The 15,000-nt window shown below is 47.4% G+C and overlaps 1 protein-coding gene across 1 annotated transcript in view; it reads left to right on the forward strand.

Moving 5' to 3' along the window:
• Window positions 1–15,000, forward strand: part of pcxa (pyruvate carboxylase a) — a gene marked incomplete in the record, with an annotated part of 112,029 nt that overhangs the window by 23,363 nt on the left and 73,666 nt on the right. Inside the window, 2 exon segments of the mRNA XM_062535970.1 lie at window positions 2,076–2,193; window positions 4,431–4,582. Coding sequence (XP_062391954.1) covers window positions 2,076–2,193; window positions 4,431–4,582 — 270 coding nt within the window.

Here is a 15,000-nt window from a genome sequence, read left to right on the forward strand (position 1 = left end):
CGTACTGTCTGCTGCCTCTCCTGTGTGTGTGTGTGTGTGTGTGTGTGTGTGTGTGTGAGAGAGTGCCACAGGAGTGCTTTCATACTGTCTGCTGCCTCTCCTGTGTGTGTGTGTGTGTGTGCGTGTGTGTGTGTGTGTGTGAGAGAGTGCCACAGGAGTGCTTTCGTACTGTCTGCTGCCTCTCCTGTGTGTGTGTGTGTGTGTGTGTGTGTGTGTGTGTGAGAGAGTGCCACAGGAGTGCTTTCGTACTGTCTGCTGCCTCTCCTGTGTGTGTGTGTGTGTGTGTGTGTGTGTGTGTGTGAGAGAGTGCCACAGGAGTGCTTTCATACTGTCTGCTGCCTCTCCTGTGTGTGTGTGTGTGTGTGCGTGTGTGTGTGTGTGTGTGAGAGAGTGCCACAGGAGTGCTTTCGTACTGTCTGCTGCCTCTCCTGTGTGTGTGTGTGTGTGTGTGTGTGTGTGTGTGTGAGAGAGTGCCACAGGAGTGCTTTCATACTGTCTGCTGCCTCTCCTGTGTGTGTGTGTGTGTGTGCGTGTGTGTGTGTGTGTGTGAGAGAGTGCCACAGGAGTGCTTTCGTACTGTCTGCTGCCTCTCCTGTGTGTGTGTGTGTGTGTGTGTGTGTGTGTGTGTGAGAGAGTGCCACAGGAGTGCTTTCGTACTGTCTGCTGCCTCTCCTGTGTGTGTGTGTGTGTGTTTGTGTGTGTGTGTGTGAGAGAGTGCCACAGGAGTGCTTTCGTACTGTCTGCTGCCTCTCCTGTCTGTCTGAGTGCCTTTAGTCTCGCCTCTGCTTTTAGAACCACCTCTGCAGGCAGCTGTGTGTGTGTGTGTGTGTGTGTGTGTGTGTGAGAGAGAGACTGTGTGTCCGAGTTTGTGAGAGTCTGTGTGTGTCTGTTCCTGTGATAATGGGTGTGTGGGTGTGCTGGTTAAGTATTTAAGTGCTTGCGTAGATAAAAATATGCAGTTTTGTGGTTGTGGGTTTATGTTGATAAGTTGACCATAATATTGTAAGAATCTTGATAGAGGCAGCAGCCAGACTTGATTCCTGGGAAGAGAGAGATGTGAGCAGGGGGAGAGGGCCTCTTACATTCAGCCGGGAATGTCTCAACTACCAGCTTCTGACAGTCTAGCCTCACACACAAACACACACACACACACACACCTACCTACCTACAGTACCTCAGTCTAGCCATACACACACTTTCAGTCTAGCCATACACACACTTTCAGTCTAGCCATACACACTACGTTTAGTTGCTGTTATAAAATTACGTTTAGTTACCGTTATTAGATTACATTTAGTTACCTTTATACGATTTTGTTTAGTTACCGTTATCAGATCATGTTAACTACCGTTAGATTACATTTAGTTACTGTTTTAAGATTACGTTTAGTTACCGTTTTTAGATTACTTTTAGTTACCATTATAAGATCACGTTTAACTACTGTTTTAAGATTACAATTAGTTGCCGTTTTTAGATTACTTTTAGTTACCGTTTTTACATTACTTTTAGTAGTTTATTTCTAGTTATTCCACTGCTTGGTTGAATCCCCCAACCAAGTGGCAACAGTGGAGTAAGTGGTGGTCGGCTCACAGAAATAAATGCCGTACCACACCCTTGACCGTGCACTTAACACTGTGACCCTGCCACCATGTCGGCCACTTTCCCTTACTTATTTCTGCAATGGATATTTTGTGTTGTTCTTGAAATGCATTAGGTTGGTCAGACCAGACCAGTCATACAAAGCCATATACTGTATATTTATGTTATTTTATGAAGTGTGTGTGTGTGCACTCTGAGTCATTTGATCTGAAGAGCCTTTGCTTTGATTGTTTCTCTTCAGCCATCTAAATAATGTAGTGATCTGACTGCGGTAATGATCTGACTGCTCTGTGTGTGTGTGTGTGTGTGTGTGTGTGTGTGTGTGTGTGTGTGTGTGTGTGTGTGTGTGTGTGTGTGTGTGTGTGTGTGTGTGTGTGTGTGTGTGTGTGTGTGTGTGTGTGTGTGTGTGTGTGTGTGTGTGTGTGTGTGTGTGTGTGTGTGTGTGTGTGTGTGTGTGTGTGTGTGTGTGTGTGTAGGAGCTGGAGGAGAACTACCAGCGAGCGTACTCGGAGGCGTTGGCTGCGTTTGGAAATGGCGCTCTGTTTGTGGAGAAGTTCATCGAGAAGCCGCGTCACATCGAAGTCCAGATCCTGGGTTGGTGTTCTACTGCTTTTCTCCTGGCCCCTGGAGTACCCCCCACCACATATAATCACCCCCCACACCCCCCACCACAGACACACAGCCCCTACACCCCCCACCACAGATAAACCCCCACAGCCTGCTTGCTCGGGAGTCTTAATGTTTGTTGACAGGTGGAAGGGACTTGGCAGAGCACTGGTTGGTTTGGTTGGCATGAAGGGTTTTGGAAGATATGAGTTCTAGTTGGCACTGTGGCATCAGTAAACAAACCCTGTGCCAAGCCTCGGAGAAGATGAACTATGCGGCGGATTAGTGATGAAGCACTGCAGCCACACCTACTGAATGAGCTGTAGCCATTACCAAAGATCCTTAAGGCGGAGCAAGATACGTCGTCGTAGTTCATGTCTATGGGCGCAAAACAGGCATCACTTCCTCTGCATAAAGGGGGTGTGTCATGCTACTGAATGTGCTGTAGCCAATCAGAGCACTGCATCCACACCTACTGAATGAGCTGTAGACCAATCAGAACACTGCATCCACGCCTACTGAATGTGCTGTAGCCTTTACTGAACCAGAGCACTGCAGACACACCTATGAGCTGTAGCCAATCAGAGCACTGCAGCCACAGCTATGAGCTGTAGCCAATCAGAGCACTGCAGCCACCAGGGGGTCAGGATTTGGAGGGTTAGCTTCAGCCAGTTAGCATGTCATTTGGCCGCCGACATCTTTGAAAAAATGGCGTTCCATGGTTGTACCATATCCGGCACCAGCGCATGCACGAGACAGCTCATGCACGAGCTGTCTCAGCTCATGCACGAGTTTCGATTTCGGCACGAGCGTCCTCGCGCGTCCATGTTGATAACGCATTCTAGAAGACATAAATAAAATGACTGACGACTAGGATTAAGTTACCGATACTTGATGCCTGTGGATTATCATTATACCAGGCTTTGTGAATAAAAGAAAAAAGCAAATGTCGTTCTAATAGGTTACTATTATTTGCATTGGACTATGTATGCGTTGGCAAGGTATGATAAGACATTCTAGGAAATGCGAAGAAATTCTCTAACTAAACCCAATTATTAACCTACTCGCTGTCGTGTAGGCTAGGCTATGAAAACTATTTTAAAACGCTCAGGTGCAGACATGTAGCCTAGTTCATAACAAGGCAGCGTTGGGGGTCACAGCCTACAGTAGATAACGGCAAAAGTTTCCGACAGTGACAGCAGACTTAAAATGCATGCTGCTCGAAACATAACACATGGATGCGCGCTTCTACCGGTAAGCCTATAATATGCGTTGGCTTCATTTCGTCTGTCTACAAATGTAGATTTAAACTGCAAATTCACACTGGGTGCAGCACAAATAGCATATCTGGTATCCACACGTTTCTTACATCCCATGTCTACTTATTAAGAGTCATTTTCGTCGGGTAGACAGCCTATTGCGCACATAACGGCTACAGTCAGTTCAAAGCATTTACTGTGAGGATCATATTTATGTGTATGCTAACTGAATTCTTGCTCAATATTGACTCGCCATGTTTATTATATCATGACATATGAATATCACATTATAGGATTACGAGACAAGGGGCAAACTTCTCCACCACCATCCCAACTCAAATAATTAAATACATTTGCGCCTGTAACGATAGGAGCGCGTTCACGAACACCTTCTCTCACTCTCCAATCTTCATCAACGATATACCTATGTTGTCTCGTTGTAACGTGGAACCTAATTGGCTCATTCTAGCTGGTGACGGAAATGGACACCCATGGAACGCCATTTTCTCAAAGATGGCTGCGGCCAATTTCAAACTTTTTTGGCTGAAGTAGCTAGCCTAGCATCGGCCATTGAAATGAATGGGGGCGGGACTTAGTCCCTCTCTCCAGTTCTTATAATACCTCCATGGCAGCCACAGCTATGAGCTGTAGCCAATCAGAGCACTGCAGACACACCTATGAGCTGTAGCCAATCAGAGCACTGCAGCCACACCTATGAGCTGTAGCCAATCAGAGCACTGTAGCCACAGCTATGAGCTGTAGCCAATCAGAGCACTGTAGCCACAGCTATGAGCTGTGCTGCCCTACAAAGCAAAAAGGCAGTAACTATGCAGAGTGTTGTCCAGCCTAAGTAGTTGTGGGTGGATTATTGGACAACATGATTATTGGACAACATCATAACAACTTGAATGTAATGAAAACGATCATAACTGATCTCTGTGTGTGTGTGTGTGTGTGTGTGCGCAGGTGATAAGTATGGGAACGTGGTGCACCTGTACGAGCGCGACTGCTCCATCCAGCGGCGGCACCAGAAGGTGGTGGAGATCGCCCCCGCCGTGCAGCTGGACCCCCACCTCCGAGACCGCCTCACGGCCGACTCCGTCAACCTGGCAAAGCTGGTACGCACACACACACACACACACACACACACACACACACACACACACACACACCTCCGAGACCGCCTCACGGCCGACTCCGTCAACCTGGCAAAGCTGGTACGTGCACACACACACACACACACACACACCTCTGCGACCGCCTCACGGCCGACTCAGTCAACCTGGCAAAGCTGGTATGCACACACACACACACACACACACACACACACCCGAGACCGATTCACGGCCGACTCGGTTAACCTGACAAAGCAGGCACACACACACACACACACACACAGATGAACCTGAGACAATGACTCACACTAAACTTAGTCAATCATGGAAAACCTGGCACACACATACACACACACACACACGCATATACACACATGCATACTGTACATACATACACGTGCAAAGATACATACAGTACATACATACATACACACATGTGCTGTTATGATTGTGCACACAGACACACAGCATCATTGTACTGGGTGTGTGTAGACTGTACCAAAGCCTCTTTCTGAAGATGTTCCGTGTCTAGTTGACGTTCCGTGTCTAGTTGCGGAGTTCTTTGTCCGTCTCGTGTTCCGTGGGCTCCTCTTTCATCCCCACCCTCTGGCTTCTGTTCTGCTGCTGCTGCTGTTTGTCCCTGTGTGTGTGTGTGTGTGTGTGTGTGTGTGTGTGTGTGTGTGTGTGTGTGTGTGTGTGTGTGTGTGTGTGTGTGTGTGTGTGTGTGTGTGTGTGTGTTCTGCTGTTCTGAGGCTGCTGTTTGTCCCTGCAGGAAACACAGGGAGAATGAAAGGAACCCTTCAAAGACAAAGCTCTCGCTTCTCCTCAGTTCTCTCTGTGTGTGTGTGTGTGTGTGTGTGTGTGTGTGAAGAGTGTGCTGAAGCCGGGGTTTCTGTGAGTCCTGCCTGACGGTGCAGTTTTAGTTTTAGAGCAGGGTGTGTGTTTCAGGCTGAGGGGAAGTAGTGAAATGTGAAATCACTCACATACATACTCACTCACTCTGTGTGTGTGTGTGTGTGTGTGTGTGTGTGTGTGTGTGAGTGTGTGTGTGTGTGAGAGAGAGCACTAGCAGTAGCGCCTCCTGGCCAGCAGGGGTCAGTGTGTCCCCTCAGCACAGGCCCCAGTGCCTCTGAGGGACAGAGAGAGAGAGAGTGGTGCACAGGCCTGAGCCAGAGAATGTCTAACCCTACAGTCACACACGCTACAAGAGACAGCGACAACTCCACAAACTTGCCGTTGAGTGGGGAGGTGATTCGCGAGTGATTGACGGCTAACGATTGCTACGTGCTAGGTGGCTGACCGATAGCTCGTACATGCCTTCAGATATATTTTTTGGTTACAAAACCTGGCTCTTTGGATTGTAAAGTTCATATTTCTCACTAGAAGTAGCAAAATATAAGGCAACAAACCCTGAACTTACTTGTTAGTACAGAAATACTGCCTTCGTTTAGTTAGCTCCGCCATCTTGGATAAAAAATTCAACTTTACTTTCAAACAAGGAACGTCACGCTGCCTTCACTCCGATTGGCAGTCGCTTTGTCGCTTCGCTCAACATTTGCATAAAATAGCCTGCTTGTCTATTTTAGCCCCGCCTTGCTCGCGACAGCGGCAAGCTTGTCGCTTGTCTCTGGCAAAAGTCTACTCCCATTGAAAATGAACGGCAGCCTGTCGCTTTGTCGCTGTCTCTTGTAGCGTGTGTGACTGGGGGGTAATAAGGGGAGAAGGACCACTAGCGAAATACTTCCGCATGGTACTGCAACTAGAGGGCGATCGCGAGCAAGTGATGAATGAATGGGTGGCAATGGAGCTGAACCCCCCAATACCATTTGTCTTTATATAATTTTTTCTCCTGAAATTGCATTAATGCATGCAATGCAGGATAACTTGACTTGACAATCAGCTGACCAATGCAATTTTCAATATTTGTTGTTGTTCCTAAAAACCCTTTCAAAGTTTTCATGTCACGTGACACAAGTGAACCACTTTACGGCCATAGACCTAAAAGAAGGTTCAGCTTCACGACGGTCGTAATCGGTCGCGATTGTCGCGAGCATCCATGAGCTGTATGCTAGCATGTTACAGGGAAAAAGCAGAAAGGACATGAGTGACTTTTTATTTCATTTCCAGTGGAAAACCTATACTCAGGTAGCTACTACGACAATGTACATTAAGAAATGAAGTTGTCAACTGTGAAAAAAACGAGTTCTAGCCGCTCAGCCCCATAGACCACAATTAATTTATCACTTGCTCGGCAACGCCCCTAGCGGAATTTCAACAGATTGCAGGAACAATCTGGTACAATGGAGTTAATAGGAAGTGGACCGGCTCTCCCTAAAGGGGCTCTGCCTGAGCCCTGCTCATCATGAGTGCCTCTCATCGGGCTTCTATACGTCCTCCCGCGCTCCTGGGGCCTCGATCCTCACTGATCTACATAATGAATGATGGGGCGCCAACAATGGGATAGTCTATCCAGTTTGATCCAGTTGTAGATCAATGGGAACGCCCCTCCAGGATCGAGCATCGAGGAGAGATGTTGAGAGGCACCCCATGGCTGCATCCGAATAGTTAGTACTAACTTCGGTTTAAGCTTACTACTCAACCGTCAATTGAGTACGTTATTAATGTATGCTAGCGAGTAGTAGGCATGCAATATGGACGTACTGGGCAGCCATCTTGCCTGCCCTTTGACCCCAGATTTTTACATGTGACGCCAACACAAATAACCGACGCATGCCGTGACATTTTAAAGCCACCTCGGAGAATGTTTAGCTCCATTACACTGATCAGCACACTGATCAGCAAGTGTGTGTGTGTGAGTGTGTGTGAGTGTGTGACTGTATATGGGTTTGTGTGTATGTTTGTTTTTGTTTGTGTGTGTGCATTAATGAGGGTGTGTGTGTGTGTGTGAGAGAGAGAAAAAGTTTAAGTGTGCTAGCGGGTTAGTGGGAGGAGGTTGCTCATGTCAGTGTGTTTCCTGCTCATTTGCATGTTGTCTCCAGGGCGATGGAGTCGATGCTGCTCCAGTGGAGCTTATTATGGTCTGTAAGGGCCTGACTGCTCTCCTCTGCACGCGCTCAGTAGAGCTGCAGGGACCGGTGCTGCAGGGGGCTCGTGCTTCAGCAGTGATACACACACACACACACACACACACACACACACACACACACACACACACACACACACACACACACGCACACACACACACACATGCACACACACACACACACACACACACGCACACACACACACACACGCACTCAGTAGAGCTGCAGGGACCGGTGCTGCAGGGGGCTCGTGCTTCAGCAGTCATACACACACACACATACACACACGCAGATGCACACACACACACACACACACACACACACACACACACACACACGCACTCAGTAGAGCTGCAGGGACCGGTGCTGCAGGGGGCTCGTGCTTCAGCAGTCATACACACACACACATACACACACGCAGATGCACACACACACACACACACACACACACACACACACACACACGCGCTCAGTAGAGCTGCAGGGACCGGTGCTGCAGGGGGCTAGTGCTTCAGCAGTCACACACACACACACACACACACACACACACACGCGCACACACACACACACACACACACACACACACACACACGCACGCACGCAGATGCATACACACAAGTACATGCATACACACACACACACACACACACACGCACGCAGATGCATACACACAAGTACATGCATACACACACATACATACACACACACACACCCACACACCGCATACGAACACATGCCCATGCATACACACACCACACACACACATGCACACACAGGCACATGCATACACACATACACACACACACATGCACAGGCACGCAGATGCATACTGTACACACACGTACATGCATACACACACGTACACACACACACACACCCACACACACACCACACACCGCATACGCACACATGCCCATGCATACACACACCACACACACACACATGCACACACAGGCACATGCATACACACACACACCGCACACGCACACACACCACACACGGCATACGCATACACACACACACAAGCACACATGCACACGCACGCACATGCACACACACACACACACACACACACACACACACACACGCACGCACATGCATACACACATACGCACACACACATGCATGCATACATACACCGCACATGCACACACACCACACACGGCATACGCACATATATCCATGCATACACACACCACACACACACACACAGATACACTCACACATTTTGAAATTCTGCTGTGTTGTAATTTTCTCCACTAGATTGGAATCTGCCGTCTCTGCTGGAGGGTTCAGGGGGTTTGGGCTCTGAGTGGGTGTGCATGTCTAGACTAATACACAGATGGAGAAATGTGCAGAATATTGGTGTGTGTGTGTGTGTGTGCAGACTTTAAAGATGGCTACTTCTCACTCTTTTCAGCTCGTCTATCTGTCTGTCTATTTCTTCCTCCATCTGTGGACTACTTCTGTTTTGTTTGCCTCTCTGTGTGTATGTTTGAATAGGTGTGTGTGTGTGTGTGTGTCTGTCTGTCTGTGTCTGTGTCTGTGTCTTTACTGTCAGTGGTACTGCAGCGTGTGTGTTTTTACTATAAGTGGTACTGCTGTGTGTGTGTGTGTGTCTTTCCTGTCAGTGGTACTGCAGCATGTGTGTGTATGTGTCCTTCCCGTCAGTGGTACTGCAGTGTGTGTGTGTGTGTTTCCTGTCAGTGGTACTGCAGTGTGTGTGTGTGTGTGTGTGTGTGTGTGTGTGTTGATGGAGTATCTGCAGTCTGCAGTGCTCTCTGGCCTGGAGCCGTTATCTGCATCACCTCAGTGAGAGTGTGAGCAGAAATGATCATGACGAGGATGCTGATTTCTTTTGTGTGTGTGTGTGCGTGTGTGTGTGCAATCAAAACCATTGATAATGTGGTGGTGGTAAAGAGAAGGCCCTGATGTGGCTCTGGCTGAAGGGGAACTGTGCAGCTATTTGTTTTTTAGCTTAATTTGCCTTAAAGGAGAATTCCGGTGTGATATTGACTTTAAATGTGTTGAAACATGATACCGAGTGTGAGCGATTGTCTCAGAGCTGATTTCGACCTGTCAGCTGTTCTCCGAAACCCGGCGGGAGCTTAGAAATAGTCAACCAGGTTTTTAACGTTTGTGCCTCGGGCATCGAACTGCCGTGCAAATAAATCACTGTTTTACACCATTAATGAGGCTCAAAGTAGCTCCACACTTTATTGGTAGACTTCTGAGGGCCCTGACATTTAAAACGAGACATCGAGAACTTTGAAAAAGCACTGGTTGTTTACTTACATGACTGTTTATTCAGGCAGTCACTTTCGAAAGTTTACCGGTCGCAGCCATCTTGAATTTAGTCACGTGACTGATTCATGACTAGTGCACGCATAGACATAGCGATTACGTGAACCAGTCACGAATCAGTCACGTGACTAGATTCAAGATGGCTGCTACCGCTAAACTTTCGAAAGTGACTGCCTGAATAAACAGTCATGTAAGTAAACAACCAGTGCTTTTTCAAAGTTCTCGATGTCTCGTTTTAAATGTCAGGGCCCTCAGAAGTCTACCAATAAAGTGTGGAGCTACTTTGAGCCTCATTAATGGTGTAAAACAGTGATTTATTTGCACGGCAGTTCGATGCCCGAGGCACAAACGTTAAAAACCTGGTTGACTATTTCTAAGCTCCCGCCGGGTTTCGGAGAACAGCTGACAGGTCGAAATCAGCTCTGAGACAATCGCTCACACTCGGTATCATGTTTCAACACATTTAAAGTCAATATCACACCGGAATTCTCCTTTAACTCATCAGCTGATGCTGCGCTGGTTAAGTGGTGCTAGTGGTGGTTAATATAAACCCCTGATGCTGCGCTGGTTAAGTGGTGGTTAATATAAACCCCTGATGCTGCGCTGGTTAAGTGGTGCTAGTGGTTAATATAAACCCCTGATGCTGCGCTGGTTAAGTGGTGGTTAATATAAACCCCTGATGCTGCGCTGGTTAAGTGGTGCTAGTGGTGGTTAATATAAACCCCTGATGCTGCACTGGTTAAGTGGTGGTTAATATAAACCCCTGATGCTGCGCTGGTTAAGTGGTGGTTAATATAAACCCCTGATGCTGCACTGGTTAAGTGGTGCTAGTGGTGGTTAATATAAACCCCTGATGCTGCGCTGGTTAAGTGGTGGTTAATATAAACCCCTGATGCTGCGCTGGTTAAGTGCTGCTAGTGGTGGTTAATATAAACCCCTGATGCTGCGCTGGTTAAGTGGTGCTAGTGGTGGTTAATATAAACCCCTGATGCTGCGCTGGTTAAGTGGTGGTTAATATATAAGCCCCTGATGCTGCGCTGGTTAAGTGGTGCTAGTGGTGGTTAATATAAACCCCTGATGCTGCGCTGGTTAAGTGGTGCTAGTGGTTAATATAAACCCCTGATGCTGCGCTGGTTAAGTGGTGGTTAATATAAACCCCTGATGCTGCGCTGGTTAAGTGGTGGTTAATATAAACCCCTGATGCTGCGCTGGTTAAGTGGTGCTAGTGGTGGTTAATATAAACCCCTGATGCTGCGCTGGTTAAGTGGTGCTAGTGGTGGTTAATATAAACCCCTGATGCTGCGCTGGTTAAGTGGTGGTTAATATAAACCCCTGATGCTGCGCTGGTTAAGTGGTGCTAGTGGTTAATATAAACCCCTGATGCTGCGCTGGTTAAGTGGTGGTTAATATAAACCCCTGATGCTGCGCTGGTTAAGTGGTGGTTAATATAAACCCCTGATGCTGCGCTGGTTAAGTGGTGCTAGTGGTGGTTAATATAAACCCCTGATGCTGCGCTGGTTAAGTGGTGCTAGTGGTTAATATAAACCCCTGATGCTGCGCTGGTTAAGTGGTGCTAGTGGTTAATATAAACCCCTGATGCTGCGCTGGTTAAGTGGTGGTTAATATAAACTCCTGATGCTGCGCTGGTTAAGTGGTGCTAGTGGTGGTTAATATAAACCCCTGATGCTGCGCTTGTTAAGTGGTGCTAGTGGTGGTTAATATAAACCCCTGATGCTGCGCTGGTTAAGTGGTGGTTAATATAAACCCCTGATGCTGCGCTGGTTAAGTGGTGCTAGTGGTGGTTAATATAAACCCCTGATGCTGCGCTGGTTAAGTGGTGGTTAATATAAACCCCTGATGCTGCGCTGGTTAAGTGGTGCTAGTGGTGGTTAATATAAACCCCTGATGCTGCGCTGGTTAAGTGGTGCTAGTGGTGGTTAATATAAACCCCTGATGCTGCGCTGGTTAAGTGGTGGTTAATATAAACCCCTGATGCTGCGTTGGTTAAGTGGTGGTTAATATAAACCCCTGATGCTGCGCTGGTTAAGTGGTGGTTAATATAAACCCCTGATGCTGCGCTGGTTAAGTGGTGGTTAATATATAAACCCCTGATGCTGCGCTGGTTAAGTGGTGCTAGTGGTGGTTAATATAAACCCCTGATGCTGCGCTGGTTAAGTGGTGGTTAATATAAACCCCTGATGCTGCGCTGGTTAAGTGGTGGTTAATATAAACCCCTGATGCTGCGCTGGTTAAGTGGTGCTAGTGGTGGTTAATATAAACCCCTGATGCTGCGCTGGTTAAGTGGTGGTTAATATAAACCCCTGATGCTGCGCTGGTTAAGTGGTGCTAGTGGTGGTTAATATAAACCCCTGATGCTGCGCTGGTTAAGTGGTGGTTAATATAAACCCCTGATGCTGCGCTGGTTAAGTGGTGGTTAATATAAACCCCTGATGCTGCGCTGGTTAAGTGGTGCTAGTGGTGGTTAATATAAACCCCTGATGCTGCGCTGGTTAAGTGGTGGTTAATATAAACCCCTGATGCTGCACTGGTTAAGGGGTGCTAGTGGTGGTTAATATAAACCCCTGATGCTGCGCTGGTTAAGTGGTGGTTAATATAAACCCCTGATGCTGCGCTGGTTAAGTGGTGGTTAATATAAACCCCTGATGCTGCGCTGGTTAAGTGGTGGTTAATATAAACCCCTGATGCTGCGCTGGTTAGGTGGTGCTAGTGGTGGTTAATATAAACCCCTGATGCTGCGCTGGTTAAGTGGTGCTAGTGGTGGTTAATATAAACCCTGATGCTGCGCTGGTTAAGTGGTGGTTAATATAAACCCCTGATGCTGCGCTGGTTAAGTGGTGCTAGTGGTTAATATAAACCCCTGATGCTGCACTGGTTAAGTGCTGCTAGTGGTGGTTAATATAAACCCCTGATGCTGCGCTGGTTAAGTGGTGCTAGTGGTGGTTAATATAAACCCCTGATGCTGCGCTGGTTAAGTGGTGGTTAATATAAACCCCTGATGCTGCACTGGTTAAGTGGTGCTAGTGGTGGTTAATATAAACCCCTGATGCTGCGCTGGTTAAGTGCTGCTAGTGGTGGTTAATATAAACCCCTGATGCTGCGCTGGTTAAGTGGTGGTTAATATAAACCCCTGATGCTGCGCTGGTTAAGTGGTGCTAGTGGTGGTTAATATAAAGAAAGGAGAGATGGTGTTCAGTAAACTTTGCACCTTGAGTCTTTTGGGGCTCCTTTATTTCTACCACTTTCTCTCTCACTCTCACTCTCTTTCTCTCTCTCTCTCTCTCTCTCTCACTCTCTCACTCTCTCTCTCACTGGCTCTCTCACTGGCTCTCCACATGTTTCTGTCTGTATTGTTCCTGTTTCCTTGCTCTCTCATTTGTCTGTGTCATCCTCACACACACACACACTCACACACCCTTTGTGTATACACAATCTCACACACACACACACGCACACACACACACACAGGCACACAAACACCGTTTGTGTATACACAACCACGCACACGAACAAATACACATGCACACACACACACGCGCGCGCCCGCGCACACACACAAGCAAACACACTGGACCGATGAGTCCTTTGTCAGTGTGGAAGGTCGCTGCTGCTGCCTGTATTCTTCTGAGACAATAATGCTGCCGTGTTCTTCATGAACTTTAAATGATCTTTCCCCTTCTCTTACCAAACACACACACACACACACACACACACACACACACACACACTCTTATTTTTCATATTTTTTTCCTTCAACTCTGTTTTGGCGTCGACCCCCATGCTGTGGTCTTATCTGTGACCAGATGTGCGTTCACGGTGAAAGCAGAATTTAAATGGCTGTCCCCACTAACGGCCTGACACAAAATCAGTTCAGTCAATCGATGTGCACTTCTCAAATCATTTAAGGACCTCTGCACCGTACAAAATTGCACTACCTGATATGAGAACTCTGTTAAGTGTAGTCATCTGTGGAGTAACGCTACTCTGTTAGATAGAGTACTGTTACTCCACGTAATGGAGTGCTGTTACTCCACGTAATAGAGTGCTGTTACTCCACGTAATAGAGTGCTGTTACTCCACGTAACAGAGTGCTGTTACTCCACGTAATAGAGTGCTGTTACTCCACGTAATAGAGTGCTGTTACTCCACGTAATAGAGTGCTGTTACTCCACGTAATAGAGTGCTGTTACTCCACGTAATAGAGTGCTGTTACTCCACGTAATAGAGTGCTGTTACTCCACGTAATAGAGTGCTGTTAAGCCCAATTTACACCAAAGATTCCCGACGCGACAAGACTGAGATGCAGCGGTGTGAATTAGAAGTTGCACGTAGTTGCAAGCCGTCGCAAGCCGTCACAGAGCATTGAACATATTTAATCGCAGTCGCAAGAACGTTTTAGAACGTTGCAGCTCGTCTCGTCTCGCCTCGTCTCGTCAGGAATCTTTGGTCTGAACCTCTGAACCCTACATGTACTTTACTCCACTTAACAGAGTACTGTTTCTCCGTTAGGTGGAGGAACAGTACTCTGTTGGGTGGAGGAACAGTACTCTCTGTTGGGTGGAGGAACAGTACTCTGTTGGGTGGAGGAACAGTACTCTGTTGGGTGGAGGAACAGTATTCTCTATTGGGTGGAGGAACAGTACTCTGTTGGGTGGAGGAACTGTACTCGGTTGGGTGGAGGAACAGTACTCTGTTGGGTGGAGGAACAGTACTCTGTTGGGTGGAGGAACAGTACTCTGTTGGGTGGAGGAACAGTACTCTGTCTTCTACTATTGAGAGCACCTCACCCATCTCAGTACTAGTCTTGTGCTGCTGTAACTGTATGTAACAAATCATCTCTCTGAATCTGAATGGTAGTTATTCACCTTTTGCATCAGCTGTTCAGAAATGAAATTCTCTGAGACTTTACACACTGGGAGGAACTTTATTCAGCCTGCCTGCTGCGTTCACTTCCTAGAGTGGACTTATTCAGCCCACTGCGTTACATTGCTGCGTTCACTTCCTAGAGTGGACTTATTCAGCCCGCTGCATTACATTGCTGCGTTCACTTCCTAG

The sequence above is a fragment of the Sardina pilchardus genome, chromosome 5 (assembly GCF_963854185.1).
Source record: "Sardina pilchardus chromosome 5, fSarPil1.1, whole genome shotgun sequence".
NCBI classification, from domain to species: Eukaryota; Metazoa; Chordata; class Actinopteri; order Clupeiformes; family Clupeidae; genus Sardina; species Sardina pilchardus.